We start from the raw sequence: 27,792 nt of genomic DNA, 5'->3' as shown, positions 1-27,792 counted from the left end.
CCAGGTGTGCCCCCCCCCCCGTGTCCCCGCCCTCTGCAGATGCGCGCACGCCCACGCTGGAGCCGGACACCATGCACGCGCGCCTGCGCCTCTCCGCTGACCGCCTGACAGTGCGCTGCGGCCCATGGGGCCGCCTGGGACACACGCCCGCGCTGCGCTTTGACAAGCTGTGGCAGGTGCTAGGTCGTGACTGCTACGCCGCCGGCCGTCACTACTGGGAAGTGGATGTGCAGGAGGCCGGCGTCGGCTGGTGGGTGGGCGCAGCCTACGCCTCCCTGCGGCGCTGCGGGGCCTCGGCCGCTGCCCGCCTGGGCTGCAACCGTCAGTCCTGGTGCCTCAAGCGCTACGACCTCGAGTACTGGGCCTTCCACGACGGCCAGCGCAGCCGTCTGCGGCCCCGCGACGACCCCGACCGTCTTGGCGTCTATTTGGACTACGAGGCCGGCATCCTCTCCTTCTACGACGTGTCGGGCGGCATGAGCCACCTGCACACCTTCCGCGCCGCTTTCCAGGAGCCGCTCTACCCGGCCCTGCGGCTCTGGGAAGGGGCCATCAGCATCTCCCGGCTGCCCTAGCGGCTGAGACCGGCGTGACCGCCCTAGACCTTCCACTGCTCACCAGACCCGATGGGGCTGCTCTACTGCCAGCTCCCCAAGCACCCCCATCCTCTCCCCCACTGGTCATGCCCTGGGCTTTGAAAACTCCTCCTCTCCTAGGCTGGTTTCAAACATGCCTTCAACACAGGTCCTCTGCCGGGTCTCTCCATCGGACCTTCACCACCACCACCAGGGCATGAACACCACTGCTTTGAGTCCAGGGGCCACCCACAAGTGACATGTCGGAATACACTGTCCTCAGCCTCAGGCCTCTCCCTCCTAGGGCAGTCAGCAAGGCCTGGCACTTAGTACGCGCACAATAAATGTGAATGAATGAGTCATCCAGCCCTTTCTCCCCAATATCCCTTTGATCGGCCTCCTCTCCACTCTGCTTCAGCTTGCTTGTCCATGTCACTTCTCTTCAGAGCAGCAGCAAGAGCATCTTAACACCCTGGGGCCTGAACCCTCTCCCATTCTCATCCTTCATTGCACAGCCAGAGTGCTGTGCCGAAAACCTCGTTTAACCTTAGAACTACCACGAGGTTCCCAAGGACCACAGGGAAAAAAAAAAAGCAGGCACTTTACCTTAGCATTCAAGGCTTTTCTAGTCTGCCCCCAAACTCCTTATGCTCATCTAGCTTCTACTGCTCTTTTCAGAGACGCTCCGATCAGAGTTTTCGGCACCTTTGCCCTTTGCCTGTCTCAGCCTTCCCCTGGCTTAACTGCCCCAGGAAGTCTCCCCAAGCCACAAGAACCTCTCTTACTATGACAGCCACAAATCTGGGACCTTGCTTTCCAACTAGATTGGAAGCTTTCCAAGGGCAGCTATGTCTTATACCCTCCCCACCCTGTAAAGTTCAGGGTGTCCCTTTCCCTCCCAGACACGTCAGTGACCCCCAACTGACTATCACTGAATCCAAGAACAGCTGAGCTGGGAAGTCCTCATGAATCACCCAGCCTGACCTCACTGGACATTTGGGGAGACTAAGGTCCTAAAAGAAAGTTCCTTAAAGTCACCCATGGTGATTAAGGGTTGGGCCACCCCCGAGCCACAAGGCAAGTGTTTTACTTGCCCTCTGTCCCAGCTCTTCAAGCCCAGCTTTCAATGTGGGAGATTTTACTGCTTATTCATTCCTCAAGGGGTGTTGGGAAGGAATCAGCGGGTGACTGGTGCTTAGCAACCACAGGCAGTTTTCCCAACTGTCTTGGAACTAAAAGAGGAGGAGCTAAGAGTAAGGTCTGGACAGCCCAGACATCCCCATGCTCCTCCGATCCCTCGGTTGCAGGTGTTGCCAAGAAAACCCAGAGAACCTCATTTTCCGTTAAGAAGTGACAGAAATGGAGAAGGCCAAACCAGGAGGGCTTCACAGGCCAGCTCCTCTAGAAGGAAGGGGAAGGCCTCTTCGTTGGGTCTGTGCCTCAGTTCTGAAGAGTCAGCATCATTATTTGTCAAATTCCCCAGATGGTTTTGAAATCATACTGCGTTAAAGTATCTTCTTAGGTGTTGGCAAGAGGGCAGGGGTAGGGTGAAGAAGGTAGAGGCTGAAACCCACTCGTGGTTCGAACCACAGAAAAATGCCAATTTCCAATCGTTTTCTGACCTAAAAATGCCACTTTCATACAGGGCAATGTAATAAAGTGGAAATCAAGGCAGAAGGAACCCGAAGAGTGTCTTTGGTTGTAACCAAATCACTTAAAACTCTAGCTGGACAGATAGCATAGTGTCTAAGCACACTGCTCCGGGAATCCTGAAAAAAAGGGGAATTAATTCTACTGGGGATGACCCAGAGCCGAATTCTGACAGGGCATTCCTGACAGAAGGCGGATGCGCTTGACCCTACATGTCTGTTTATCCCTGCAAACAAAGACTTATTTCCAGACCTGTGGCAGTCGGGACCAACTAACACCAGCACCTGCTACTTTGTCGGGCACTGTTCTAATGCTTTACAACTATTAACTCATTTGATCCTGACATCATCCCTAGGAGGTAGAAAGTTATCCCAATTCTACACAGGGCAAAACTGAGCTACAGAATGAGTAACTTGCCCAAGGTCACAGAGCCAGTGGTGGAGGTGGGGTCATGCTCACGTCCACCAGGCCATACTGTTCGGGTGAACACAGCCGGTCTCTGGCTGGTGCCTGCCCGCTCCTGTTTCACCTGCGGTGCTTCGCTTCGGCCTACTGAGTCTGCCTTTGGATTACTTTCCTTGGGCTGAGATGAGGTCCTGTACCCAGAGTGGAACTTGAGTTTGGAATTCATGTATCAGAGACAGAGCTGGACTGTAAAGGACAAAAACTGGCTTTGATCCAATGCCTATTCTGTATCAAGACCTGTGTGTGCTAGCCAGAAAACGGCAGTTTCGGGGCAATCCTGTGACCTCGGGCTAGTCATTTCACTTCTCAGAGAGTCATCTGTAAAATGGGGGTAAAGACCCTGCCTACTAGTGTCGGGAGGCTCAAATGAGCCAATGGTTATGAACTTGCTTTAAAAACGACACAGTACTGTACCATGCCAGGACCCATCAGCATACCCAGCGGACATCCTGCAATAGCAGGAACCTCCTTGAATATTCTCAATACAGAACTAAAGTTTCCTTGGGGTCCATGACTATAAAATCACTTACCTAATTCTCCTTCAGATTTATACTTAACAGAAATTTCTTAATATAGCAAACTGTTCACAGATATTTTTAAAATGACATTAATTTTATAATCTGTGGTTTAATAACTATGCATAGCATACTTATAACTGTGTTCTTCACTGGAGGTTCACGTTGCTTCAGGTAGACAGCACGTAGGCCTGGACAGGACCTCACTCACCTCGCGTCCCTTCCACAGCCTTCTTGTGGTAGTCCGCTGGTCCCAGGTTGAACAGTGCCAGTGATGGGGAGTTCACTGCATATGAATATAGCTCATTTAGTGCTTGCCTATGTACAAACAAGCCCTCCCTTCTAGCTGTTCCTATCCAAGACAGTATTACGTAGCTTTTGGCATCTCTGTGGTCAGCCTTTAGCAACATGGAAGCCATCTGTGGTCACTTACGGATTCTTAGAGATTCAGGGACCCTTCCTTGCCTACTGCATCTCTTCTGTTTCTGCAGTCTACTTTGTCAGGGAGCAGGGGATAATGACGTCAGCCCAGCAGAGGATACGCACAGGTGGGCCTGCACGGCCTGGTTCTGGTAGGCAGGAGTCTGTATTATGAGGAGGCGACAGCCTTCTCAAGAAGCCAAGCTGCGTGTGAGGTGAGGTTAGGGGTAAGCATGAGAGTGGGGGGCCAGATCTGAGTCCAGCATATCCCCAGAAGCCTTCCATGGTTCCCCACCACCTATAGAACAAAGTCCAAACTCCGCAGCTTTAGGGCCATTGCTTCCTTCCTTCCCTTTTTTAAGATTTATTTATTTTAAAGAGAGAACACGAGCCCTGGGGTGGGGGAAGGGGGCGTGGACAAAGGGAAAGGGAGAGAGGATCTCAAGCAGACTCCACACTGCGCGCAAAGCCTGATGTGGTGCTCAATCTCACGACCCCAAGATCACGACCTGAGCTGAAATCAAAAGTTGGCTGCTTAACCAGCTATGCCACCCAGACACCCCCCTTGCTTCCTTTCTGACCGCCTTCCAAATCCTTCGTCCCCATGGAACCACACCCTGCCAAACCATCACCTGCATGTCCTTGGACAATGGCACTTCCCAAGTCTGTGCCTTAAATCCCAAGATCCCTCGCTCTGTCACTTCTCAACCTACAAGGCTGAACTAAAGTACCACCAGGGGGCCTTCCCTGGCCATGCCTCCTCTCCCATCCCTACTCCCAGGATTCCCACCCATGGCTCCCATGACCTCCAGAAAACATCTCAGCAATCCACACATGTAGGGTACAGTTTGTAGAGGTGCCTGCACCCAACAGGCCATGAACTCTCCAACGGCACCCGTCTGTGCATCTCCCGCCTGGCAGGTGGTCAATGATGTCTTCTAGACCTGAGCTTCCCAATCAGAATGGACTAAAGGTATGTTGGCATAGCAATCCTTCCACCCTCAGGTCAGCCAAGGACAGCACAAGGTGGCCAGCTGCTACTGGCTGTGGGCACAGAGTTCACCCACCCATGTCATACACAGGTGATAATTTTCGATCACACTTCAATTCATAGCACATCAATCTGACGCAGTCTCTTGCACATGAGTACAGCCCAAGACCCGCTCCCCACCCCGCCCGCACTTACAAGTATCAGTGCCTCACGGTGCCTGGATGGCGCAGTCAGCTAAGCGTCCGACTCGTGATTTCGGCTCAGGTCATGATCTCGTGGTTGTGGAATCGAGCCCTGCATCAGGCTCCGTGCTCAGCACGGTGTCTGCTTGAAATTTTCTCTCTCCCTTTGTCCCTCCCACTCGTGCTCTCTCTGAAATAAATTAAAAAAACAAACAAAAAAAAAACAGTGCCTCTGCAGAAACTGCTCTGGGATCCACAGGGGAGGGGGGCTCTACACTCAAGAGTAAAGGAACTTCAAACGGCTAATCATACACATTTGAAAAGAGACTCAAGTATACACTTTGAAACAAGGCGTGATAGTGAACAAGGTCAGATAAATATGAACAAAGATTAGGCATCTGGAAATGAAAGAATTGTTCATCTCAGTATTAGTTCACAAGAACAAAGGGGAGTCTGAGACGGACCCTCTGTGAAAGGTTCACACTGCTTTACAACAAAGCAAAACTCCGCGGCTCCTTTCTGTGAGCTGGGTGTGTAATTTCATTGTGAGAAGGAAGGGCTGATGTCAGCGTGACCACCGTACTTAAAGGCCACCACCAGCTACAAACACACCAAGCCCACACTCCCCATGTCCCCTACACAGCCCCATTTCCCCTCATTGCACCCCCCCCCAACTTCCTGTGATCTACTTACTGCGCTCATGGCTTGCTGTGCCTTATCCCCATCTGAGTGGAAGCTCCGTGAAGAGACATGGGCTGTGCGCTGTCGTCTCCCAGTACCTCAAGCAGGGCCTGGCACGCAGCAGGACCTCCGTATTGTGGAAAGGAGGAGTGAATGTCCTTTCTCTCTTCGCTCATAGAGATATGCAGGCTTTCAGCATCTCTCAGCCTGCAAGATGCCTGACCAATCCCTTCTCTGATGCCCAGTGACCGCTATGCAGCTCACTGGATACAGAGTCCCAGGGTGGGGAGGGAATAAGGGCAATGGAGAAGAGACAGGAGGTCTGGAGGGAAGAGACAGTTCAGGTCATGTGGACTGGCTTCACGGGCAGGATGAATGAAGGCTTAAAGAAGAGGACCTTGTACAGCCAGCTCGTTCGCTCGCTCGCTCTCTCTCTCACATACACACACGCATACACCTGTGTACCCACACAGCAACTGGACAACAGTGATTTGCTTTTGAGCAAATCACCCACCCCTTCTGGGCCAGCCAGCCTGCAGCACAGACTGGCATGTTCGCTCTTTGTATCCCGCCTACGGGCTTGCCAGTGCCTGGCCCAAAAATGTATGTCTCGGGAGAAGCAGATGAAAGCCAGGTTTCTAGACACCACCACTCCTATCCCACCTCACCCGACAGTACCAGCAAGGCAATTCAGAGAATGGCACTTTATTTTAAGACTTGATTTTTTTGCCATGATTTTCTACTGATTCCTCCATGATGGTGTCGTCTTCTTCAACAGTGACCAGGACCTTCTTGCCCACCAGATTAAAGATGTCTTCAGGAGGGTAGCCTTTGGGCTCACCCACCTTCACCGTGAGCATGTCTAGTGTTAGAACAGTGCCTTCTGGAATTTTCACTTTGGCCACCACGGACTTGCCCAGCTGTGGATAAAATTAAGACTCAGTGCCAGCCTCACAGAAGTCAACTGGTTCATGTTGTTTTGTACCCAAGGTCCCTGACCTGACCAGTCTTCACAGATACCCTGGGAGCAGGGACTCTGTTCTCCCCTCGGTGCCTAGAATGGTATCTCACACACAGCAGGGACTTGGCCAGTGTGGGGTGAACGCAGAGGCTCAGAGGAGGGGCCTCTGGATAAATCGCACAGGAAAGGGCTCGGGTTATACAGCCAAACAGAGCCAGGTCCAAATCCCCTTTAGGTGGGTACAAGCCGTGGTGGAGTTTCTCTGTAAAATGGGAAATAACAGTGCCTCCAGCTTGTCGGACGACAATAGGGATTAGTGATAATAATGTACGTAATCTACGTGGAACATAGAATGCTCCCAATAAAGGAAAATTACGATTACTTTTGTCATCATCCAGTTCAATATCTCACTTTAAACACGGGAAACTGAGGTCCACAGAGGGCAGGTAACTTGGCCAAAGTTGCAAGGAACTGGGATCCTGAGTCCTGGCCCACGGCCATCCTGCTCGGTAAAGTAGGAATACGGAGGGCTCACAAGACTGAGAATGCAGCTACTCAGAGGACAGGAAAGGGGCAGACAGGACAGGCAGGTGAGGGGAATAACGGGTACCAGAAGCTCATGCCAGCCTTCTGTCTTGTCCATAAATGCTGTTGAGCAAATCACTGTATCACTCGACATCGTCCGTGTAAGGGCCAAGGAATGAATTCTAAAATTTCATGCCAGGACCAAAGGTTTGCCAGCAGATGTTATCAGATGATGCATCAGCCTGCTGTAGCCACTGTTTGCCCAGGGAGCCGGGAGGCTCAAAACCAAATTAAGGGCTCAACCCTCCTTCTGCACTTCTGGTGCAATTCTCTCCCCTTTTCCTCTGCAAGGCAGTTTGCTGCTGCTTACTATGATTTCCATTGCCTGGTACATAGGCATCTTTAATTTGAGGGAAGCAATCAGGCCCTACTAGAATAAAAGATGACAACATTCCTCACACAGGCCTGGTATTTGGTCTCTGCCTCCACCCAGACAGCTGCACAGATCACTCCCAGCAGCCCCAGGGTGCCTGGCTGTGTCCAGAGACCAAGACAGGTCTAGGCCAAGCTTCCAAGAAGCCCAGATGGTCAGCAAGGCCGGCAGTATTCCTTGGCCTCACCGTCCCGTCTGTCTGAAGGTCAATGCCGCACAGCTCACACTGTTCCCGGGGGGAGGGGGGTATTTGCGTCATCCCCCACCAGCCCCCCGTGACAACCCACTGCCCCGCCCATCCAGGGCCTCCTCCGCCTACGGATGCCTCGACATATCACAGGCCCCTCTCCCACTGCCTCATGGAACCCCTCTGCTTAACTGTTTCTCAAGGCTTACTTACTCCAAGGGAGTGGGACTTCACCACCCAAGTGTCTCACGAGGCTAACCCCTGCCCTCCTACAAGCCCTGGAGTCTAGAGCACTGGAGCCAAAGGCTTGAGAGGCTTGGTGGGAAATGGCAACAGGACCCTAGCAGGCCGCAGAGACTGCTGACGCTCCCTTAAGTGACATGCTCCTCCTGCTGCTAATGTGAGCCCAGACTCCAGCTGAGCCTGGGCTCAGGCAGGGTGAGTTCTGACTCCCCTGGCGGGATAGCCCACTGCGGCCCCTCCCAGGACAGTGGAGCCTGGCAGGGTCGTGCAGGACCCACCTTCACATTGCAGGCAATCTCACAGGGCAGCAGCTGCTTGGTCGGGGAGCCCATGGCCCTTTCCACAAGGCGCACGGACTGCACCAGCTCGGCCAGCTCTGCAGGCTCCAGCGAGGCCGAGTGGTCACTCCCTTTCCAGGTCTTGTCCAAAGTTATGTGACGCTCCAGCACCTTGGCACCCAGAGCCACTGCCGCCACAGAGATCGCTATGCCTGTTTCATGCCCAGAATACCCTATGGGAATGTCAGGAAAGAGCTTCTGATATTCCTTTAAAATAGAAAAAAAAAAAAAAAGGTTAAATATTGTGACAATGCGCACGTGCAGAGCGAGCCAGATCTAGGCTGGACTCCCAGTTTGGCCTCTCACTGCTTATGCAACTAGAGGCAAGACGCCGAGGCTCCCTGAGCTCCTCCTTCCTGGCATAATACTAGTACCTGTCCACGGCCGCTCCAAATGCGTGAAAAGCACTCGGCACATTGGAATGCTCCAAAAACAATGGCCGCTGTTAGCAAGACTGCAGTCTAAGAATGCTTCACACGGCACAAACCACCAGGAGTAACAACAGAACCATAACCGAATGCCTAACCTCATCCAGAAAGCATCTGTCACATTTAATTAGCCTGAGCTGCTGAAAGCAAGCGTGCTGTACGCACAAATATCGTCGTCAGTAATATATACAGCCCAATCTCAAAACAATCCTTCGGTGGAAATGCTAAATAATTAACTCATCTGTGATCTATAATTCACTGAAGGCAACAAAAGATATTCATCAAGGGAGTCTTGTCATTGAGGGGGACCAGCAAGCTTAAGTGTAGTAGAAAGGTCCAGATGGGGTTTAATAAAAGATCAGGACAGCTGAGTGGGAAAGGCCCTGAAAACCAGACTGGAGGGCACGTAATGGACAAGGGAATGCAGGCTGCAGGGTCAACCTGCTGGAACGTGGGTGGGCCAAGCCCGAGATGGGGTGAGCAGGCGGGCGACCCTCACTGTGCTCCGGTATCGGGAGAGGACACGATGGCACCCTGGGTGAGAACGGAAGGGAAAGGGGGGGCCATATCCACAGAGAAAGGAAATCAAGGAAAATATCTAGAGTCACGTAAGGCAAATTGATGATGATAGTCATCTCTGTGGGATGAGATTACAGAGAATGTTTACTCTCTACGTTATATATTTCAGAGCTGTAGGAGTTAAAAAAAAATCCGTTTAAATTTTTTAAATGACATGATTTAAAGATGAGCTAGAAATGGAGAAAAAGCTACCACCTGGGAGAGAGAGAAGTTTAGGTAAAAAGGTAGCAGCATCTGTTTTCAAAGAAGGCTAATTTTTTTTTAAGTTACATCTGAAGACTGTGCAGCAACATCTACAAAAGCTTCCACTATCGTGGAAAAAAACCCCAGAAAGTCAAAATACTGTACCAGAAGGAAAATATAAACCAAACTGGCTAATTACAACATCGGGATGATGATGATATTTACAATTCCACTAATATAACTACAGTCGTTTTGTAAGATAATTACATACACGTGTTTCTAATTCAGTTAAGCTTCAGGTGCTACCAGGAGAAAGGGATGGAGGTGGCCTGAGACAACAAGAGCCAAAGAATTCTAGTCCCAGCTTTGCCACCAAGCGGCCGTGAGATCTCAGGCAAGTAAGGCCTTTTCCCTCTGGGACTGGATTTCGCCATCTGTAAAATCACTGAGGTGGAGTAGACAAAATCCTGCGAGAGAGAAAGCCCCCTCAAGGCTGTCACCATAACCACTTTGAGCCCCACGAAGGCTCAGAATTACAGGCAAAAAATAAAAGAGCTGGCACACAGCACAGAGCAGGAACACCCAGAAGTTTCAAGAAGGTCTCCTACCACTCAACATGAAGAAAACCCTACAGGTGTTTCTACCAGCCTTATTCACAGTGGCCAAAATGTAGAGCCATCCCAGATGTCCGCTGACGGAGGGACAGGTAAACAGCATGCGGTATACACACACAGGGAATATTATTCAGCCTCGACAAGGAATGAGATCCCGGCACACGCTACAACACGGAGGAGCCTTGCACACGGTGTGTAAGTGCGCGAAGACAGACACAAAGGACACACAGTGTGGGATTCCACTCAGATGAGAACTCTAGAGCAGTCAGATTCATAGAGACACACGCAGAATGGTGGCTGCCAGGGGCTGGGGGAGAAGGGAACAGAGAGTCAGTGTTTAATGGGGACAGAGTGTCAGTTTGGAAAGACGGAAAAGTCCTGGAGACAGACGGTGGTAATGGTTGCCCAGCCATGTGAATGTTCTTAACGTCACTGAACTGTACATCTAAAAATGGTTAAAATGGTAAATCTTCTGTTACCACACACACACACACACATACACAAGAGACAACATACCAAGAAAGCATATGAACCAGCAATTCACAGACGAGGAACCTCTAACGGCCAATACAATAATGCAGAAAATGTATACAGACAATTATGAGAACGTATACCTTAAATCTCATAGTGGGAAAAATTAAGATTGGTTTAAAGAAAAATTAATTTACAATCACCTTCTTTAGAATGTATCTGCTTCCTTAACTGCCCAATTGGTTCTAATTTGATTCTATAACAGCAAGATTGTCAATGGATGTTCAGATTACATGAAGCAGGTCAAGATTCGTTAGAACTCTGGCTACAAGAACGGCCCCAGCTTTCCCACAGTAAATGGCTCAAGAAACGCCATTTTGCTGTGGCCCGATCAGACAACGGCCTGCTCACCGCGATGACGCGCAGGTTGACGTCCTCGGGGGGGAGCGGGTATGCGCTGGTGCACTGGAGGAAGCAGAAGTTGGGGTTGAGGGGCTTCACAATCTGATAGACTTGCTTCATGGTGTCCATCGACTGCATCCCGCTGGAGATCACCATTGGGCGGCCTGAGTGACCCAACACCAACACCATCATCACTTTCTCTTTAGGGGTTCTGACTCTCCCTCAAGCACACCCCAACTGCTGGCCTCATCACTCAAATGAACTCCACAGGCATCTCTCAGACACTGTGCCAGCCACTGTGGGGGGAGAGGGGAGCTTGGAGGATTCCTGCCCTCCACCCTGAGGACATGCAGACTCCCCTCGCCTGCAGTATTATCGTTTGGTGGAGGGAACTGAATTCAGGAGGCAGAGGAACTTCACGCTCCTCGGAGAAAGATGAGCGTCTCACCGGATGAAGAGGCCGCACAGCATGGCAGGGCGAGCTCGGCCCCCGACTCAAAGGCACGAGTAAGCGTGAGGCCTCCCAGCTGGGTGGTCTCGCAGGCCTCCTCTATGAACGACGTATAAAGCATCAAAATCCTACAGCCTGCTTCCGTCCCAGGGTCGTTCGGAGGATCAAATGAGATGATTCATGTTGCAAAACCACTTTACAAACCGTAATGTGCAGAGGGTGGATTACACTACACGCACGGACTATTTCTCAAAGTTGAAACTATCTCTAAGAGGTTTTACGTATACTGCCATAGCCTCCATTTCCTATAAATACAAATCATAAAGTAATCTTTAAAAGGTTCTTATAAGAACTGACTTATCCTTCATTTCTTTCAAGTCAGCACAAGGAAAAACAGAAGTATGTGCTAACTGAACACGTTTCTAACGTCTGTCTTCAGGACACTCTTTAGTGGGTTCCACTAAAGGAGTAAAAATGGGAAGATACGGCAAAAAGTAAACACTTACCTTTTTTGGCTGTCTTTTCCAGATAAGGAAAATTATTAGTGTCCCCAGATCCAACTTTGAAAAACGGAACATTCAGCTCATGCAGAAACTCAACAGCCATCTATAAAAATCGAAGAGGGAGCTCTTTTTCACCACTGTTCAAAATCACTGTGGTCAAGTAAGGCGAGGAGTCACAGACAGAAAAACCCTTCCTCTTGCCCAGCAAGAGGGACTCTCGCAACAACCCGAAAGCAGGGAAAGATGTGTTGTATCAGTCCTTCCATTCGAATTCAAACTTTCATTCATAGCCACCGTCCATTTGTCCAACAAACACTGTACGCTGGCCTGGACTGGCTTCGAGGTCTGCAAAAGAATCAGACCCCAGGCCAGACCTTCGTTCCCAAGGAACCGCAGGGCCCCATCACAAAAGGGTCATGACCTAACCTTGATCCAGAAAACCAGGTGGTGAGACAGTGAATGTTCCTCAGAGGCCTTACCCTTTACTCAAAACCAAAGAGCCAGGGAAAGAGGACATTTCAACCCCTGCCACAAATGGAAAAAGTGGGGCATTTTATCGCCTGGCCCTGACAGTGATCCACAGCGGCCAGGGCCCTTCAAACCCAAACCCTCTCAGCCCCCAAACCATGCTGCCCACAGGAAAAACAAACCTTGTTCACTTTTTTTTTTAAGATTTTATTTATTAGAGAGAGAGAGCACAGATGCGCATGAGCAAGAGAGAGTGAGGGCAGGGGGAGAGGGAGAAGCAGACTCCCCACTGAGCAGGAGCCTGCTGAGGGGCTCAATCCCGGGACTCCAGGATCATGACCTGAGCCGAAGGCGGACGCTTAACCGACTGAGCCACCCAGGCACCCCTCGTTCACTTTTTTTTGACACGACATCACTGCTCAAGGTTACCTGTCGAGGGCCCTTCACCCTCCCCTTCACCTCCACCAGGGTTCGTCAATAAGACTCAGGATCAGGAAATCGGCAAGTGCCAAGAAATGCTAACAGAATCAGTCGGCAGCAAGTTTTAAGAGTAAATTCTCAGCTTGTTATCAAATTACAGAAACCCCCAAACCTACCTTTCATTGCTATTTTTAAAAATTGGAGTTGGAAATAAGAAGTGGGAAGAATGAAGGTCTCAGAATGTTTCCAAATATCTAAGTTTGATCTATTGTAAAATGCTGCCTGTGTTTCAGAAGTAGGTCTGGAAGGCCTGACCGGCTGGGTCACTGCTTCTGCCATTATAATACGGTACACTGATCTCCCAGGGATCTTGCTCAAATGAAATGCAAATTCGGATTCTGCTGGGTTGGGGGGGCCTGCCGGTCTCTTTCTCTTAAGTTCCTGGGTAATACCACCACTGCTGCTCCGAGAATCCTATTTGGTAAGGAGCTAAGTCACCATGCCTGAAAACCCAGAGGGCACAGCGGTGGCAAGGAACAGTGTGAGAAAGGCATTACACCCGCAGGCTCTTTAAATCAACCTGATGCTGCCTGAGCTTCCTGCCATCTTGCGTGCAGGTGATGACCTACTCCGACCCCAGGCTGCGCTCTGAGACCAACTTTCCTCATATGTAAATCCTCTCGTATCTGAAGCTCAGAGCTGCCGGAGAGCCATAGTGGGCGAGCAGCCAGTGAACAGTTCACAGGCAGTTCACAGGCCCCTGGGTCCAAGACACTGTCCAGCATGGCCCGAGTGCCCCTTACTCCCAGGCCTGCTGAGCTGCCTTCACTGCAATTCGCGCGGCCTTCCCTGAGCAGGATTTCTTCCTCGCCTCTCCTGGCCCCTCCATATCGTTCTCTCACCTCTCCTGTCTATGTGTCTCTCACACTGTTAGCCAGTCCTAAGATGGAAGTGAAAAACATTCCTTCTAATGGGTTTATTGAACAAAGTCGACTTCTCCCACTTTTCTCATTCTATCTGGCAGATGGAGAGTGTTTTCTACTGCGGGGGAAAACCCTATGCTAAGTTTTCTTCCTTACAACGTTCAACTCCGGAGAGAAGGGCTCATGATGACACAGCCCCCAAGGGCATGAATAGGAGAGGCACAGGGCGAGCAGGAGCAAGGAGGGACCAAACGCAGGTCAAACACTGCAGAAGCTCACCTATGGGGGGCTGGAAAATCTGCATGGAATTCAGTTTTCAAGTGAAAAAGGGGCCTGTTCCCAGTCCCCCCTGGAGAGCCAGCCCCACCTAGCGGCCATTCTGAACAGTGCGGCTTAATCTCTGCAGAGGATGCCAACTGCAGTAATGGGGCAGATCCTGGGCTGGACTGCCGTGCCCAGGGCCCCTCAGGCTGGGTCGGCGCCAGTGGCCCCCCTGTTTTCCACGGACTCCCTGGCTTCCCCTAGGCCTGCCCACCCCGCTGTCCAACCCCTTTCCGTGTAGGGGTACCGTGCGGCCAGGCAGCCTCACAATTCTCCTCCTCCCACCCCGAGCACAAAGGCTTTCGGTCTGAACGGAACTGCCGACAGGACCTTCCCCGCGCATCCACTGGCTTACACATGCAGGAAAGGGCCCACCAGCAACCTGGTTCCACCAGAGCTCCCTCTTACAGGGTCCCAATAAATACACTTTTCTAGCTTTTCTTTTTTTATCCCAGTGCTTCCCAAACTTATTCAACTCAGAACGCTTGGTTAGTAGGGGGAAGGGGGCGGGGGAGAGGGTTTACTACTAATAATTAATTGGTAGTAATTATTAATGAGGATCGACAATGTGTGTCCATATCATGGCCCACTGATCAGAGGGGTAACAGAAGCAAGAGGAGGAGCTGGGATTTTTCTAAAGCCCATTCCCCTCCCCTCGGCATTTGAGACCCTGTGGAAAAGGAAAAAGAAGCCCACCCTGATGAGCTGCGGAGAACAGAGGGTGCTGGAGAGCTGCCCAGCATGAGGGACTGAGGAGGGGGAAGCCCGGGACAGGACAGTCCCGGTGGCCCTGTCAGAGCACACCATGGCTTGGGTAGGGGGGGTGCCCTGCTGGCAGGGGTGGCAAAGGAAAGAAGAGAGGAAGAAAGAGGGCACCCCAAAGGGCAGCTCTGCTAGGACAGGACACTTGTGTGTGAGGGCAACATGTCCCTCAGGGGCCACCTCGATGGTCATGGCCTCCGTTTGCTTTCTCAATAGAACTCTCCATTTAGACCAAAGGAACCCTGCTCATTTCAGCCCTGTTGCATGTGCCTCTCTGCAGCTCTGACCAGGTGCCCTGGTAGTTCTGTCAGCCTTGGTAAAATTCCACCACACTGTAACCTTTCCTCAGCATACGAAGCACACCCTAGGCCAGCGCCCAGCGTGGAGAAACACGGCACTCGCTAAAAGGCTACCGTCCACAAGGAAGTGACGGTGGGTAAATACTCAGAGCCACCTGCCAGGTAAACACAGAACCAGGGGGCAACCCACTTCCAAGAGCCGGGCAGACAGGACGTGCTGGTTCACAAAGGGGACCTGGCCAGCAAATTAACTCCTGTAAAGGCTCTAAGAATGCATTTCCCCTCACCGCCTACGCCCGGGTCGGCCAGGAGGATACTTGGGAACAAATGGCATTCCTAGGACAGAGATGCCGCCCTGTCCAGATCGCATGCAGCGCAACAACTCCAAAGGGTTCTCAGTAACAGAACGGCTACTGTTCGGTGGACGCAGATCTCGCACGGCCCTCACCCCGACCTCTCCCCATAGCCATGTGGGCTGGGCATCTTTATTACCCTGTTTCTACAGAGGGGACCCCTGGGGCTCAAAACGGTGACCTGATGAGCCTGAACGCACACAGGGCCGGCGCCAGAACCTGAACTCAGAGACAGTGGCCGCAGCGCGAGAGCGGCACACGCCACACCGCAGGCCTTCCCGGGGAGCGGAGGGGAAGGCCGAGAGGCAGACCCCCAGCACCCACACCCAGGCTCCTCTCCATCTCCCAGCTGCTCCTGCGTCTACCTCAAAGCCACCCGGGAGTGAACGACCTCAACAAGCCACTTTTCCCAAGCGCGCCTCACAGATGCAAGGAGGCGCCCTCTCTCCTCCAGAGTCCACACCCGGGAGCTCAGGTGCCTGGCAGCATGGACCGAGAAGGAAAGCGCGCATTCGGGGTGCAAGCGGCCTTAGTCGCATCTTCCCTGGCCTGCGTCAGAGCTGGGAGAGCCCTCGGCCGGCAGCGAGTTCACGTGCAAAAGGAAACGGAGGCCCGGAGACGGAAGGGACTCCCCAGGCTCACACCGAGATCAACCCAGAGCAGAGCCAGGGCAGGAAGCCAGACGTCCTGACGCTCAGCCCGCGTCGCCCTCCTTAACTGAAGCTCACGTTGGCTCAGCGGCGGCTGTGCGCTGCGCCTTCTGTCAGTAATCACCGGGATCCTCGCGACAACCTTGCGAGAGGGCTTCAGGTGCTGACCCTGCTTTGCAGCTGAGCGACAGAAGCACAAAGAGGCTGAACCACCCCCGCGTGGACTCAGCAGGGATGACCGGCAGAAGCATATTCAAATTCGGAACCTGACCCCACAGTCCGCGCACTTAACCGCGAGACCGCACAGCCTGGGTGTGCACCATTCAGCACGGGGCCCCCAAGGTTTGGGTGTTCACACTCTTAAAAATGACTACAGACTCTACGGGGTTTTTGTTTATGTAGGTTCTCCCTACTCGTATTTACGGAATTAAAAATTAAAACTAAGGGATTTGGGTTTTTTTAACTTAAAAGTTTTTATTTTGAGATAATTACAGCTTGACGTGACGCTACTAAGAAATAACACAGAGAGGGGCGCCTGGGTGGCACAGCGGTTAAGCGTCTGCCTTCGGCTCAGGGCGTGATCCCGGCGTTATGGGATCGAGCCCCACATCAGGCTCCTCCGCTATGAGCCTGCTTCTTCCTCTCCCACTCCCCCTGCTTGTGTTCCCTCTCTCGCTGGCTGTCTCTATCTCTGTCGAATAAATAAATAAAATCTTTAAAAAAAAAAAAAAAAAAGAAAGAACAAAGAGAGATCCTATGTACCCTTCACCCAGTTCTCCCCATGGTGACACCTTGCAAAACTAGAGTACAAAATCACAACTGGGAAAGTGACGTTGACAGAGTCTATGATCCGATTCCAAGGTCACCATTTCTACATGTATCCCTTTGTGCGTCTAACTATGCAGTCTGACCATGTGCAGGCTGACGACAACCAGAGTCACAATACAAAACCGCGCCATCACTCCAAGGCTTTACAGCCACATCCACTCACCTCCCTTCCCCTCGCGAACCACTGACAGCCATTCCGCTGTTCTCTGCCTCTGTAATTTTGTCATTTCAAGACTGCTACATAAACTCAACCGTAGAGCACGCCACCGTCTGAGGCTGGCTTTTTCACTCAACGTGATACCCCGGAGAGCCCTCCAAGCTGCAGCACGGATCAGCAGTTCATTCTTTTTTTATGGCTGGAACCATTCACCAGCTAGAGAACTCTCTGGTTGTTCTAGTTTGGGGGCTATTACAAATAAAGTTGTCATGGGGGCGCCTGGGTGGCTCAGTCGTTAAGCGTCTGCCTTCGGCTCAGGTCATGCTCCCAGGGTCCTGGGATCGAGCCCGGTGTTGGGCTCCCTGCTCGGCGGGAAGCCTGCTTCTCCCTCTCCCTCTGCTTGTGTTCCCTCTCTCGCTGTCTCTCTGTCAAATAAATAAAATCTTCAAAATAAATAAAGTTGTCATGGACATGCATGTACAGGGCTTTGTGTGAATTTTAAGTTTTCATTTCTTTTGGGATAAATTACCAAATGACATCTGGAGGGCTACGTGCTGAGCGTGTCATTTGTGTTGTTTTTTTAGGTGTGCAATAAATGGCTATTTTTTTATTGAGCTATAATTGACACAACAGTATCAGTTTTGGGTGCACAACATGATTTGATGTACATATACACTGTGAAATGATTACCATAAGTTCAGTTAACATCCATCCCCGCACAGATGCAAAATTTTTTGTGTCCAGTTTGTAAAAAAACAACCAGTATACTGCGTGAGTGAATTGTGATATGATACCGCATGTGAACTGTGTTAAAATAAGGTTGTGTTTAGAAAAAGGAGAGTGCCGTGTTATTCTGCAGAGTGATTATACATTCCCACCAGCAATGAACGAATGACCCATTTTCTCCGCATCCTTGCCACCATTTGGTGTTATCGTGGCTTTTTGTTTTAACCAGACTGATAGCTCTGTAGCGATACGACATTGTGGTTTAAAACTGAGAAATTTTTTAAAAGATTTTATTTATTTGAGAGACCGAGAGAGAGAGAGAGAGAGAGAGAAAGCACGAGAGGGAAGGGAGAGGGAGAAAGAATCTCAAGCAGACTCCTCACTGAGCACAGAGCTCACCGAGCCCAACGCAGGGCCCTGTCTCACGACCCTGAGGTCACAACCTGAGCCAAAACCAAGTCGGACACTTCACTGACTGCACCACTCAGGCGCCCCTAAATCTGAGAAATTTTAGAATAGACAAGCACAAAAGAAAAAAACATGAATTGGATGTCATTAAAATTAAAGATGTTTGTGCTTCCAAGAATACCATCAAAACGTAGAAAGACAACCCAGAGAATGGGAACCACTTCTGCAAATCGTGTATCTGACTCAGGACTCCTAATATCTGGAACATATAAAGACATATAACCCAATTAAAAACTGGCAAAGGATCTGACAGACATTCTTCCGAAGAAGGTTATACAAATGGCCAATAAGCACGTGCACAGACGCTACATCAGGGGAAATGGGAATCAAAACCACAATGAGATGCCACCTCACACTTGCCGGGACAGCTAGAATCAGAAAGTCCGATCATAACAAACGTTGGTGAGGACGTGGCGAAACCCAGACGCGCCTGCACTGCCGGGAGGGTCACAAACTGGTGCAGCCGCTCTGGACAACGGTCTGGCGACCGCTCAAAAGCTAAATGCAGACTTACCACATATCCGCAGAGAATAAAAACACGTCCGTACAAAACCTGTGTGGTTCGCGGAAGCCTTATTCCTGCTAGCCAGAAAGTGGAAACCACCCGAATGCCCATCAGCAGATAAGCGGGTAAATAAAGTGTAGTAGGTCTGTACTGGTGACTATGTACAAGGACGGAAAGCAGAAGAGGGGCTGCCTCGGGCTGGAGAAATGACTGAATGGGTACGTGGTAAAAACGCGCTCGCGTCGACTGTGCTGAAGGCCACCGCATCTCTGAAGATACTAAAAACAACTGAACTGCAAACTGTAATTGGTGAGCTGTGTGGCCTGGGACAGAGGTTGTTACTAAAATAAAAGAGCACATAGCACACCTTCCCTTAGCCACTGCCAGGGGAATGATGTCATCACGTATCACGCAGCCTCTGGAAACTCCACTACACGCTTGGGAGAGAATGACAGTGAAGAAGGCAAATCACATTTGGGTATCACTATGAAAACAGTTTGGAACTGGTGGACCTTCTGAAAGGTCGCCTGATTCCCCCCAGAGGTTCCTGGACCACACTTTGAGAACCACTGTCATACTCTTCCCATTATTCTTATCTGTTATTGTTGCTCTCAGGTGTCACTGCAGTGGAATTCCCACGTGACCTCTCTTCCACTTTCCCCTTTCTTTGGTCAGATTTTAGGAAAACTGTCCTGGGGAAGCAACTATGTGGTGGAGGATGGGGGAGTAACTACACCACTGAGGCTAATTATTTTTATTTTTTTATTTTATTTTTTAAGGATTTATTTATTGGGGTGCCTGGGTGGCTCAGTTAGTTAAGCATCTGCCTTTGGCTCAGGTCATGATCCCGGGATCCTTGGACTAAGCCCTGCATCGGGCTCCCTGTCAGTGGGGAGCCTGCTTCTCCCTCTGCCTCTGCCTCACTCGTGTTCTCTCTCACGAGAGAGAGAGAGAGAGAGAGAGCGCACACATCTGCGTGTGCATGCAAGCTGGGGAGAGGGAGAGAATCTCAAGCAGACTCCCCATGAGTGTGGAGCCCGAGGTGGAGCTGGATCTCACAACCCTGAGATCATGACCCGAGCCAAAATCAAGAGTCAGATGCTTAACTGACTGAGCCACCCAGGTGCCCCAAGACTAATTATTTTTAACAAACAGGTCAGGACTTAGTCCTCCAATGAAAGTGCTTCTCAAATTTGTGACTCTGGGAAAGGCTGTATGCCTATTCCAAAGACAACACTAGAGACCCAGAATACTGGCGTAATCTTTGGAAATTCTCTCCGGAGCTTTGCGGGCCCTGTCTCGTTACTGACTCATTACTAAGCCCATCAGACCAAAAGTTTCACATTCAGCACAAGAAGGATTAGTAGTTTCCTAAACCCAAACCTGCCCTCTTAAGATGAGGGCTTAGCTGTCTCTGAGTGTTTGAGTTCTAGAGGATTGCCAAAGAGCAATCCCAAAATGCTGTCAACCCAGAGTACATGAAACAATCACATAAGGAAAACAAATGGTCACTTTCCAACTGTGACCTTCCTTCCACCGAGGCACTAAGTGTGTACTAAGATCTGGATGTGCTAATAAGATCAGGATGGACTAAGTGCCAGGATCTGGGTTCATGGGGAACACACAGACAGGGCCCCATCTTGAGACGTGTGCTCTGTGTACATGGGCTCACGCGCTCCAGAAGACAAGCCTGCACGTTAGGTATTTTAATCAATGCCTTGCCCTTTCCCTAAGAGGAAACAGGCCCAGGGAGAGGATGGAAGAGTGTGGTCAAGTGGGCGCAGTTAGCTGATTAGTGACCACTGACACCCTCCCTGTGAAAGGGGGATAACTGTGCTATTTGAAGAGGTTAAGACTTGAGTCAATGAGTTGTTATGTTCAAAATACCTAGCACAGAACTTGGTACATCATAAATACTCAAGAAATGTTAGTTAATGGTAGAACCAAAAACAACACCCAAGTCTTTCAGGTCCTAAAGCACATGCTCTTTCCTGCTTAAACTTTGTTTGATTTACAGATCCTTTAAGAATCTGATAAAAACCACCAACCCTCTCTTTTGTTTGGCTCCTTCTTTAATTCTTTCAACAAATGTCTCCCAACCACCCACTGCAGGCAGGGCCAGGCTAGCAGTCTGGGAGGGAGCTGGGTGCCTTAACACACAATTCCACGAGCACCAGGACAACTTAAGAGGGGCCTGGGGAACCAAGCTGGGGAACAGGAAGAATTCCCTGAGGAAGCGTTCTTTAAGCTGGGATCAGAAGAAAAGCCCAGCAACCTCTTTAGGAACGCTGTCCTTGGGGCGCCTGGGTGGCACAGCGGTTAAGCGTCTGCCTTCAGCTCAGGGCGTGATCCCGACGTTGTGGGATCGAGCCCCACATCAGGCTCCTCCGCTATGAGCCTGCTTCTTCCTCTCCCACTCCCCCTGCTTGTGTTCCCTCTCTCGCTGGCTGTCTCTACCTCTGTCAAATAAATAATAAATAAAATCTTAAAAAAAAAAAAAAAAAAAACTGGAGGAACGCTGTCCTCAAAAAATCCGTCTCCTGGTCCCCAGAGCAGCTCTGGGGCCCGGAGGCTCTCTAACCACCAACATGAAGGCAGTAAAGAGCGAGGGGGAAGCCCAAAGACTCTGCTGAGCTCCACGAAGCCACACACACCTGGACTGATGCCCAGGCAGAGTTGAAGGGCCAGAGAAAGCACACTATACCTTCGAGACCCATTTCCTAGCTGTGTGACTCTGTACAGACTTCCCAGCCCCTCTGAGCCTCCATTTCTTCATCTGCAGAGTGGGGCAGAGTAGGAATAAAATACATTTACTGTAAGTGAAGATGCTCTGTAAGCCAGAACATATAATTCAAAAGCAGGAAATTATGGTCATCAAATGCACAACTGGATCTGAAGACTGTCATGCTTATGAAAGCTGCGCATTAAGGACGGAATTCGTCCTACAGAACTGAGGCCTGGACTTATCGTTTCCCAAAGATGCCCAGGTTCTCTGCCCCCCCCCCGCCCCTGTGCAAACTACCAACAGCCTAGGCTAGACTTATGTTTCTTTTCAACTCAATTTACAGACATAGTTTGGGATTGGGACAGGGACACAAACAGTCAGGGAGGCCTACAGAATGAATTGGAATCGCTTCAAATACTCTGGATTGACCAAAAGCATTCCAAATGTTTCAAGAGCCATAAAAATGCTTGCAGGTTTCATCTAATGATTTACTTCTGCAAAGCAAAGAAACAACACAAAATACAGAAAAATGATACTCATCTCAGCATTATTTATGAGCACAAAAAAACAGAGTAACCTGCGTGTCCAAAAGCAGAGAAATGGTTAGGTATGTTATAAATCCCCAAAAGAAGTATTGCATTGCTGGGGCGCCTGGGTGGTGCGGTCGGTTAAGCATCTGACTCTTGGTTTCGGCTCAAGTCGTGATCTTGGGTAGTAAGACTGAGCCCCGCGTCAGGCTCTGTGCTCAACAGAATCTGCTTAAATTTCTCTCTCCCTCTGTCCCCACCCTCGTGCACATTCTCTCTCTCAAGTATTTTTTAAAAAAGAAGTATTACATTGTTATTAAAAACATCAAGCATGGTGCGCCTGGGTGGCTCAACTGGTTGGCCGATCAACTCTTGCTTTCAGCTCAGGTCGTGATCTCAGGGTCATGAGACCGAGCCCCACATAGGCTTTGCACTGAGCCCAGCATGGAGCCTGCTTAGGATTCCTCTCTCCTCTCCCTCCACGCCCCCCCCAGCCCATGCACATGCACGCAGGTGCTCTAAAAGATAATAAATGTTAAAAAAAAAAAAAAAAAAAAAAGGAGAGAGAGAGAACTTTAAGCAAAAGATGTGGGGACTTATATGTCAATTGTAGCTCAGTAAAGCTGGGGGAAGAAAATCCAGATATAGGTAAAAGCTTATGGTATAATGTTAAATGGGAAAAGCATGCACAGAACTAAATATGCACAAATATAGCAGCCAGGCAATAAAACATGCACAGAAGAGACTTCAGGAGGAAATCTATAAAAAGAGCTACCAGATAGGGATTACGGGTCAGTTTTTCCTGTTTCTAAACTTTCTATGATATTTATTATTTTTACAATTAAAATTTTTACATTTGAAAACAGAGTACATGAAGGGATCTCACAGAGGCAGGTCACAGAGCAGACAGGACCTGAGACCTGGCACCAGCTGGACCCTTCCAGGATGTCAGCATGACATTCTGTGAGCCACTCAGGATGACTACCAATGCCCCCCACCCAAATCCGCCAAGGCCACTCAGCAAGGGGCGGATCCCTACCAGAAGGGAGGTTTCCTGATTCCTAGTCCAGGCCACTTTCCGCTGGGAGAAAACTGGTCTGGTAGGGGTCTCCCACGAGCCTTAGGGACTCAGGGATGCCGGTGTGGCTGCCCCCCACTCCCAAAGACAACTTATTTGGAAACTTCTGGTACTCCTCCCACAAAATCTCACCTGTGCTCCTCCTGGCCTCCCATTTAGCTGGGCATTAATACAGTTAATGTGATTGGGAACTACAGATCCAGAAAGCACAAAAAGTCTCAGGTAAGCAACGGCTGGAGCTGACTCTAGGCCAAAAGCCACAGGCCGCCTGCTGTCCCCTAGCAAATGACGAGCAGCACCCAAGAGAACTCACCTCATCCATGCCGGAGGCCGTGAAGAAGATGCCAACCTCCTGGGCATATTTCTGCAGCTCCCTGTACTGGGCATGGCTGAACTCCAGGTGGCGCTTGTGCTCCCCGTACGTCTTCCCCCAGGAATGCTTGGATGTATAGGGCCTCTCCAAGGCTTTCCGATTAAACTTGTACTCCAGCTCACTCTTCTGGAACTTGGCACAATCGGCCCCACACTCCTGCAACACACAACAGGGCTCCTTTCAGTGACCTGTCGTGGACTCTCAGAGAAAAGGGAAATGTTGGGGTAACTGCTCTGACATCAGTATCTTTAAAAATAAGGCCGACTGACAGAGGCAAAGAGGAACAGGGGAAGCAAGAAAGTCTCAAAGGAAGAGAAGGCTGGGGATGGGGCTTCCCCCTATTTTTCCCCCTTAAAATGCGAAAAGAAAAGAAAAGGCGCTTTTCACTTTGTTTTACATTAAAAATAATTAAACAGCTAAGGAAGATTTTAAGTTGAGTAACTCAACAGAGAATAGCAAAACGAGCACTGGGCCAGAACTGAGGGGAAGTCAGGATCTGACTCTCACTCTGGATAAGTCACACCTGCTCTCAGGACTCAGCGTCTCCGTGTACATCAAGAGCTGCTCTGGGCTCACTCCAGGACCTGCAGCTGTTCTGAGGAGCCCCCTTGTGGGGCAGAAAACAAACAACTCTGCTTTAACTGTCCTGCACTTATGCTTTTCTGCATGGCACCTTGTTTGAACAAAAGGTTCTGGGGCAAAAAGTACACAGACAAGACTTAGAAAGGCCCAGGCCTTACTGAACAGAAGCTGTAACATAAAACCTGGATCGCCCGGCTATAAAAGCTATAATTCTACTGCCAGTCAGCCCCCCAATCTCTCAAAACTGCATTTAAAAACCACTCAACAGAAAGAGGAAAACCCTCTAAAGTCTCCAGCTCACTGACATTTCTGCAGACAGAGTTATTCACGCTGCTAAAAACCTCACTTCCAGAAATATCTGTGCTAACAGTGCTGCTCCCACTCCTGGAAAGACCACAAGATGGCATGGTCAGGAAAGTTTAAAAAACATGAGAACTGAAAGTGACCTTGGGCAACAGAGTTCTCATTGTCTAGAGGAAGATCCCCAGGCCCAGAGTAACCTGAGCGAGCTTGCACAGTGAGTCTCTGGCAGAGCTGGAGAGAAGATCGCTTTGCAGAGGCTGCAGAGCACGTGTCTCCTGGCCCACCCATGACTGCCACCCGGATGCCGGCTCCTGGCCCATGACTGCCTCCCGGATGCCAGCTACAGCCAGGCGTCCGGCAAACTAAGGGAGAGGCCTTCACAGGGCGTCGGTTCCCGTTCCCTTTGCTTCTCAGCTCTATCGCAAGGAGTGGAAGAGCCTGTCTGCTCTGGGCAAACTTTTCATTTACAGGAAGACGATAAAAGTGAAGTCGCAGAAACTACTAAAGACAAGAGGTCAGATAAAGTTCTACTACATTCCACATGACAGCAGTTGTTCAGGGAGAAAAGCAGTTTCTTCCTCTTCTTTCCTAAAACTGAGTGATTTCTCTGTTTAATTCTATGGTGAGCTCCAGGTTCAGAAAACACAGTCTTGTCCCTGTTTTACCACAATGCTGATGGTGTTCAAGTTTTTACTGATTCTCTCCTGACAAAACAAAATTCAAAAACAAAACAAGCAACAAAACCCCAGGATGGGCCAAGGTGTGATGCTCCCTTTGCAGCAAAATTTGGAAGTTAAGGGGCGCCTGGGTGGCACAGCGGTTAAGCGTCTGCCTTCGGCTCAGGGCGTGATCCCGGCGTTCTGGGATCGAGCCCCACATCAGGCTCCTCTGCTATGAGCCTGCTTCTTCCTCTCCCACTCCCCCTGCTAGTGTTCCCTCTCTCGCTGGCTGTCTCTGTCTCTGTCAAATAAATAAATAAAATCTTTAAAAAAAAAATTGGAAGTTAAAGTATATTCAGTTAGTAAATCTAATTATAATACATTTATAGTTTATAGTACATACTTCTAATAATATATTTTGTTGTAAGAAAATAAAAATAATTGAATGAACTCAACTTTTAATATTGCAAATAGATTCATTTCATTGAGCTACTCTGGGTAACTAAACATGGGAATGTGACTTTATTTGGCAACAAAGACTAAAAAAAAAATCCTAAAATACAAGAATTTCACAAGATTCCACTGCTTTAATTTTAAAAACACGCACATTATAAAATAAGTGAAACTGAAGCCCAGAGAGGAAAAGTCACCTGCCCAGGATTATTCAGCTAGTAAGTGGTATCTTCACACCAGTCCAGTGTTCTTTCCACTGTACCACAGGCTCAACCTCTAGATTCTTCTCCCCTCACCCCAGAACCAACCTCCAAAATTAAGAGAGAACGAAAACTTTGTTTCTATGGCTTCAATATCTCAGGGTATTTTTACAACCTCAGCATTCAGAGGTCACACCTCCACAAACAGGTTGTTACCTAAATTAAGAGCAGGAATTCCCCCCCTAGAAAGCAATGTTACACCACGAAGGCTATAACTGGTTAGGAGCAAAGAGCTGAAATCCAGTATTTACTGTATGCCCTTGGGCAAGTCACTTCTCTGAGCCTTTAAAATGAAATCAATCGCATCCACCACATTGTGTAGTAGGAATGAAGGGAGATGGTGCAATTAAAGCATTCAGCCCATTTAGTGCAGCTGTCACTCTTTAAAAGTATTTTATGATCCAGTAGGCTTCCATACAAGCAGAGTTAATCCTGAAAGAAGAGCAAGGTAAATACCTAATCACAATTGATTAGGTGAACAGCTTTCACTGAAGGGGTTGGGGGGGGGGGGAGGAGACGGAGTGAGCCAGAACAGAGAGCAAGAAATTTGGACAGCGACAATGCAATTCGAAGGGAGCAGTAATAGGGGCCCGGCCCAGCCTTGTGGGGAAGGATTGGAAAAAGCATCCAAGTAGACCTGTACATGAATACAGGTCTGAACAGAAATAGAAATTTGCCAAGAGGGAGCACTGAATACTCATAAACCTATCGCTAACAGCTAACATTTATTGAGTCCTCTGCAAATACTGTGCTAAGAGCTTTACATAAGTCATTCCATTTGGTCCTTACAACCCCGAGGTAAGTACTATCATCAACCCGATTTCCAAATGATGAAACCGAGGCTCACAGAGGTTAAGTAACCAGGCCATGTTCATATAGCTGGTGAGTGGTGGCGTCTGAATTTGAACCCAGAGTCCTGGCATTTTAACCGTTTCATTTTCCAAACACAAGAAATGGCAAGGGAGAGACCACAGCAACTTTCAGGAACTTCAGAACTTGCTGGAAGTAATTCAATGTCGCTGAAGGATGTCAGAAATGAAAACTGATAGGCAGGAAGGAACCAGGTCATTAAGGTCCTGAAGGCTATGTTAAAGGGTTTCGACTCTACCCATGGACAATGGGGAACCACTGAACGTGGCAGGGGTACAACCTCATCAAACCTGTGTTTTAGGGAGATCATTCTGCCACCAGAAGGGGGCAAAGGTCGGGTCAGGAGGCAACTGCAGTAATGCAGACAAGTGAGGAGGGTGGGGAGGGATGAGGAGGACTCCAAAGATTTAGAAATGGACCTGGCTAGCTGGACACCAGGCCGCACGCGAGCTACCAAGAGAAGCAGAGGAAGGTGGTCCCAGCTCCCCGCCGCAGGCTGTCCCGCGGCCCCGCCCCCGGCCAGCGCCCTTTTCCTCCCGGGCTCTGCCCTCACCTTGGCCGTGCGGATCATGCGCTTGGCCACTTCTAGATCGCCCTGGTGGTTCTGGCCGATCTCGGCAATGATGAAGCACGGGTGCTGCCCGCCCACCCAGCGCCCGGGACACAGCTCCAGCTCCAGCGGCATCGCGACGGCTCGAGTTCCACCGCCCCACCGCCTGCCTGAAGTCCGGTCCGCAGCCCAGTGGAGACCACGCGCAGGCGCGGCCACGTCAGTTCCACCACGTTAGCCGGCGGCCGCGCAGCCAATCCGCGGGCCCCAACTCGCTCCCGCCAGCCAATCGAGGCAGGGGGCGGAGCCTCCCTCGAGGAGGGCGGTGCGGCGGGAGTGGGCAATCTAGCTCGCTTCTGTAAAGCTGTGCTCATTTCCCGGCCGGGTAGGTAGCAAGGCCCGTAATGGTCGCGGCCTCCCTGCTTCACCTGTGAGTCAACATTCTCCTAAGGGGAGTTAGAGGGGAAGACGGCTGCCTTGGGCGCGGGGAGAGCGCGCCCTACGGTGTAATGGAAAAAATGGATTATGGAGTTGCAATTACAGAGCTGGTTTGAGCACGGGTCCTCCCACTAACCGGTTCTTGATCATGAATACATTAGTCTTTCTGAACTTTATTTTCCTTTTCCCCAAAATGAGAAAATTATATAGGTTCGTGAGATGATTTATAGACAACCCTGATCACAGTACTTGGCCTGTAGTAAGGTTTCAATAAGTGCTCTCCAATCTTGTTATGAG

At 50.0% G+C, this 27,792-nt stretch overlaps 2 protein-coding genes across 2 annotated transcripts in view; one reads left to right on the top strand and one right to left on the bottom strand.

The window, feature by feature from the left end:
- TRIM14 (tripartite motif containing 14) overlaps positions 1-6,821 on the top strand; it is a 37,984-nt gene extending 31,163 nt beyond the window's left edge. The window contains exon 6 of the mRNA XM_026506159.4: positions 40-6,821. Within this exon, the coding sequence (XP_026361944.1) occupies positions 40-575 (536 nt within the window). The 3' untranslated portion in view covers positions 576-6,821. The remainder of the gene's footprint in view (positions 1-39) is intronic.
- Positions 6,169-27,263, bottom strand: NANS (N-acetylneuraminate synthase). Its single transcript, XM_026506160.4, has 6 exons — positions 27,061-27,263; positions 23,321-23,536; positions 11,801-11,900; positions 10,853-11,007; positions 8,107-8,373; positions 6,169-6,399 (listed from the first exon to the last, which is right to left on the bottom strand). Exons 1-6 carry the CDS (start codon positions 27,190-27,192, stop codon positions 6,190-6,192), a joined length of 1,080 nt encoding a protein of 359 aa, XP_026361945.2. The 5' UTR covers positions 27,193-27,263; the 3' UTR covers positions 6,169-6,189.
- Positions 27,264-27,792: the final 529 nt, after the last annotated feature.

Source organism: Ursus arctos, unplaced genomic scaffold, assembly GCF_023065955.2.
Source record: "Ursus arctos isolate Adak ecotype North America unplaced genomic scaffold, UrsArc2.0 scaffold_18, whole genome shotgun sequence".
NCBI lineage: Eukaryota > Metazoa > Chordata > Mammalia > Carnivora > Ursidae > Ursus > Ursus arctos.
This window is presented reverse-complemented; position numbering and strand designations above follow the sequence as displayed.

Excerpts from the sequence above, each read along its gene's own strand:
- NANS (XM_026506160.4), bottom strand. The coding sequence starts at position 27,192 with ATGCCGCTGGAGCTGGAGCTGTGTCCCGGGCGCTGGGTGGGCGGGCAG. Across the intron at positions 11,901-23,320 it reads CGGCCTCCGGCATGGATGAG|ATGGCTGTTGAGTTTCTGCA; the intron begins GTGAGTTCTCTT and ends CGATTTTTATAG. Across the intron at positions 6,400-8,106 it reads AGATTGCCTGCAATGTGAAG|CTGGGCAAGTCCGTGGTGGC; the intron begins GTGGGTCCTGCA and ends TTTTATCCACAG.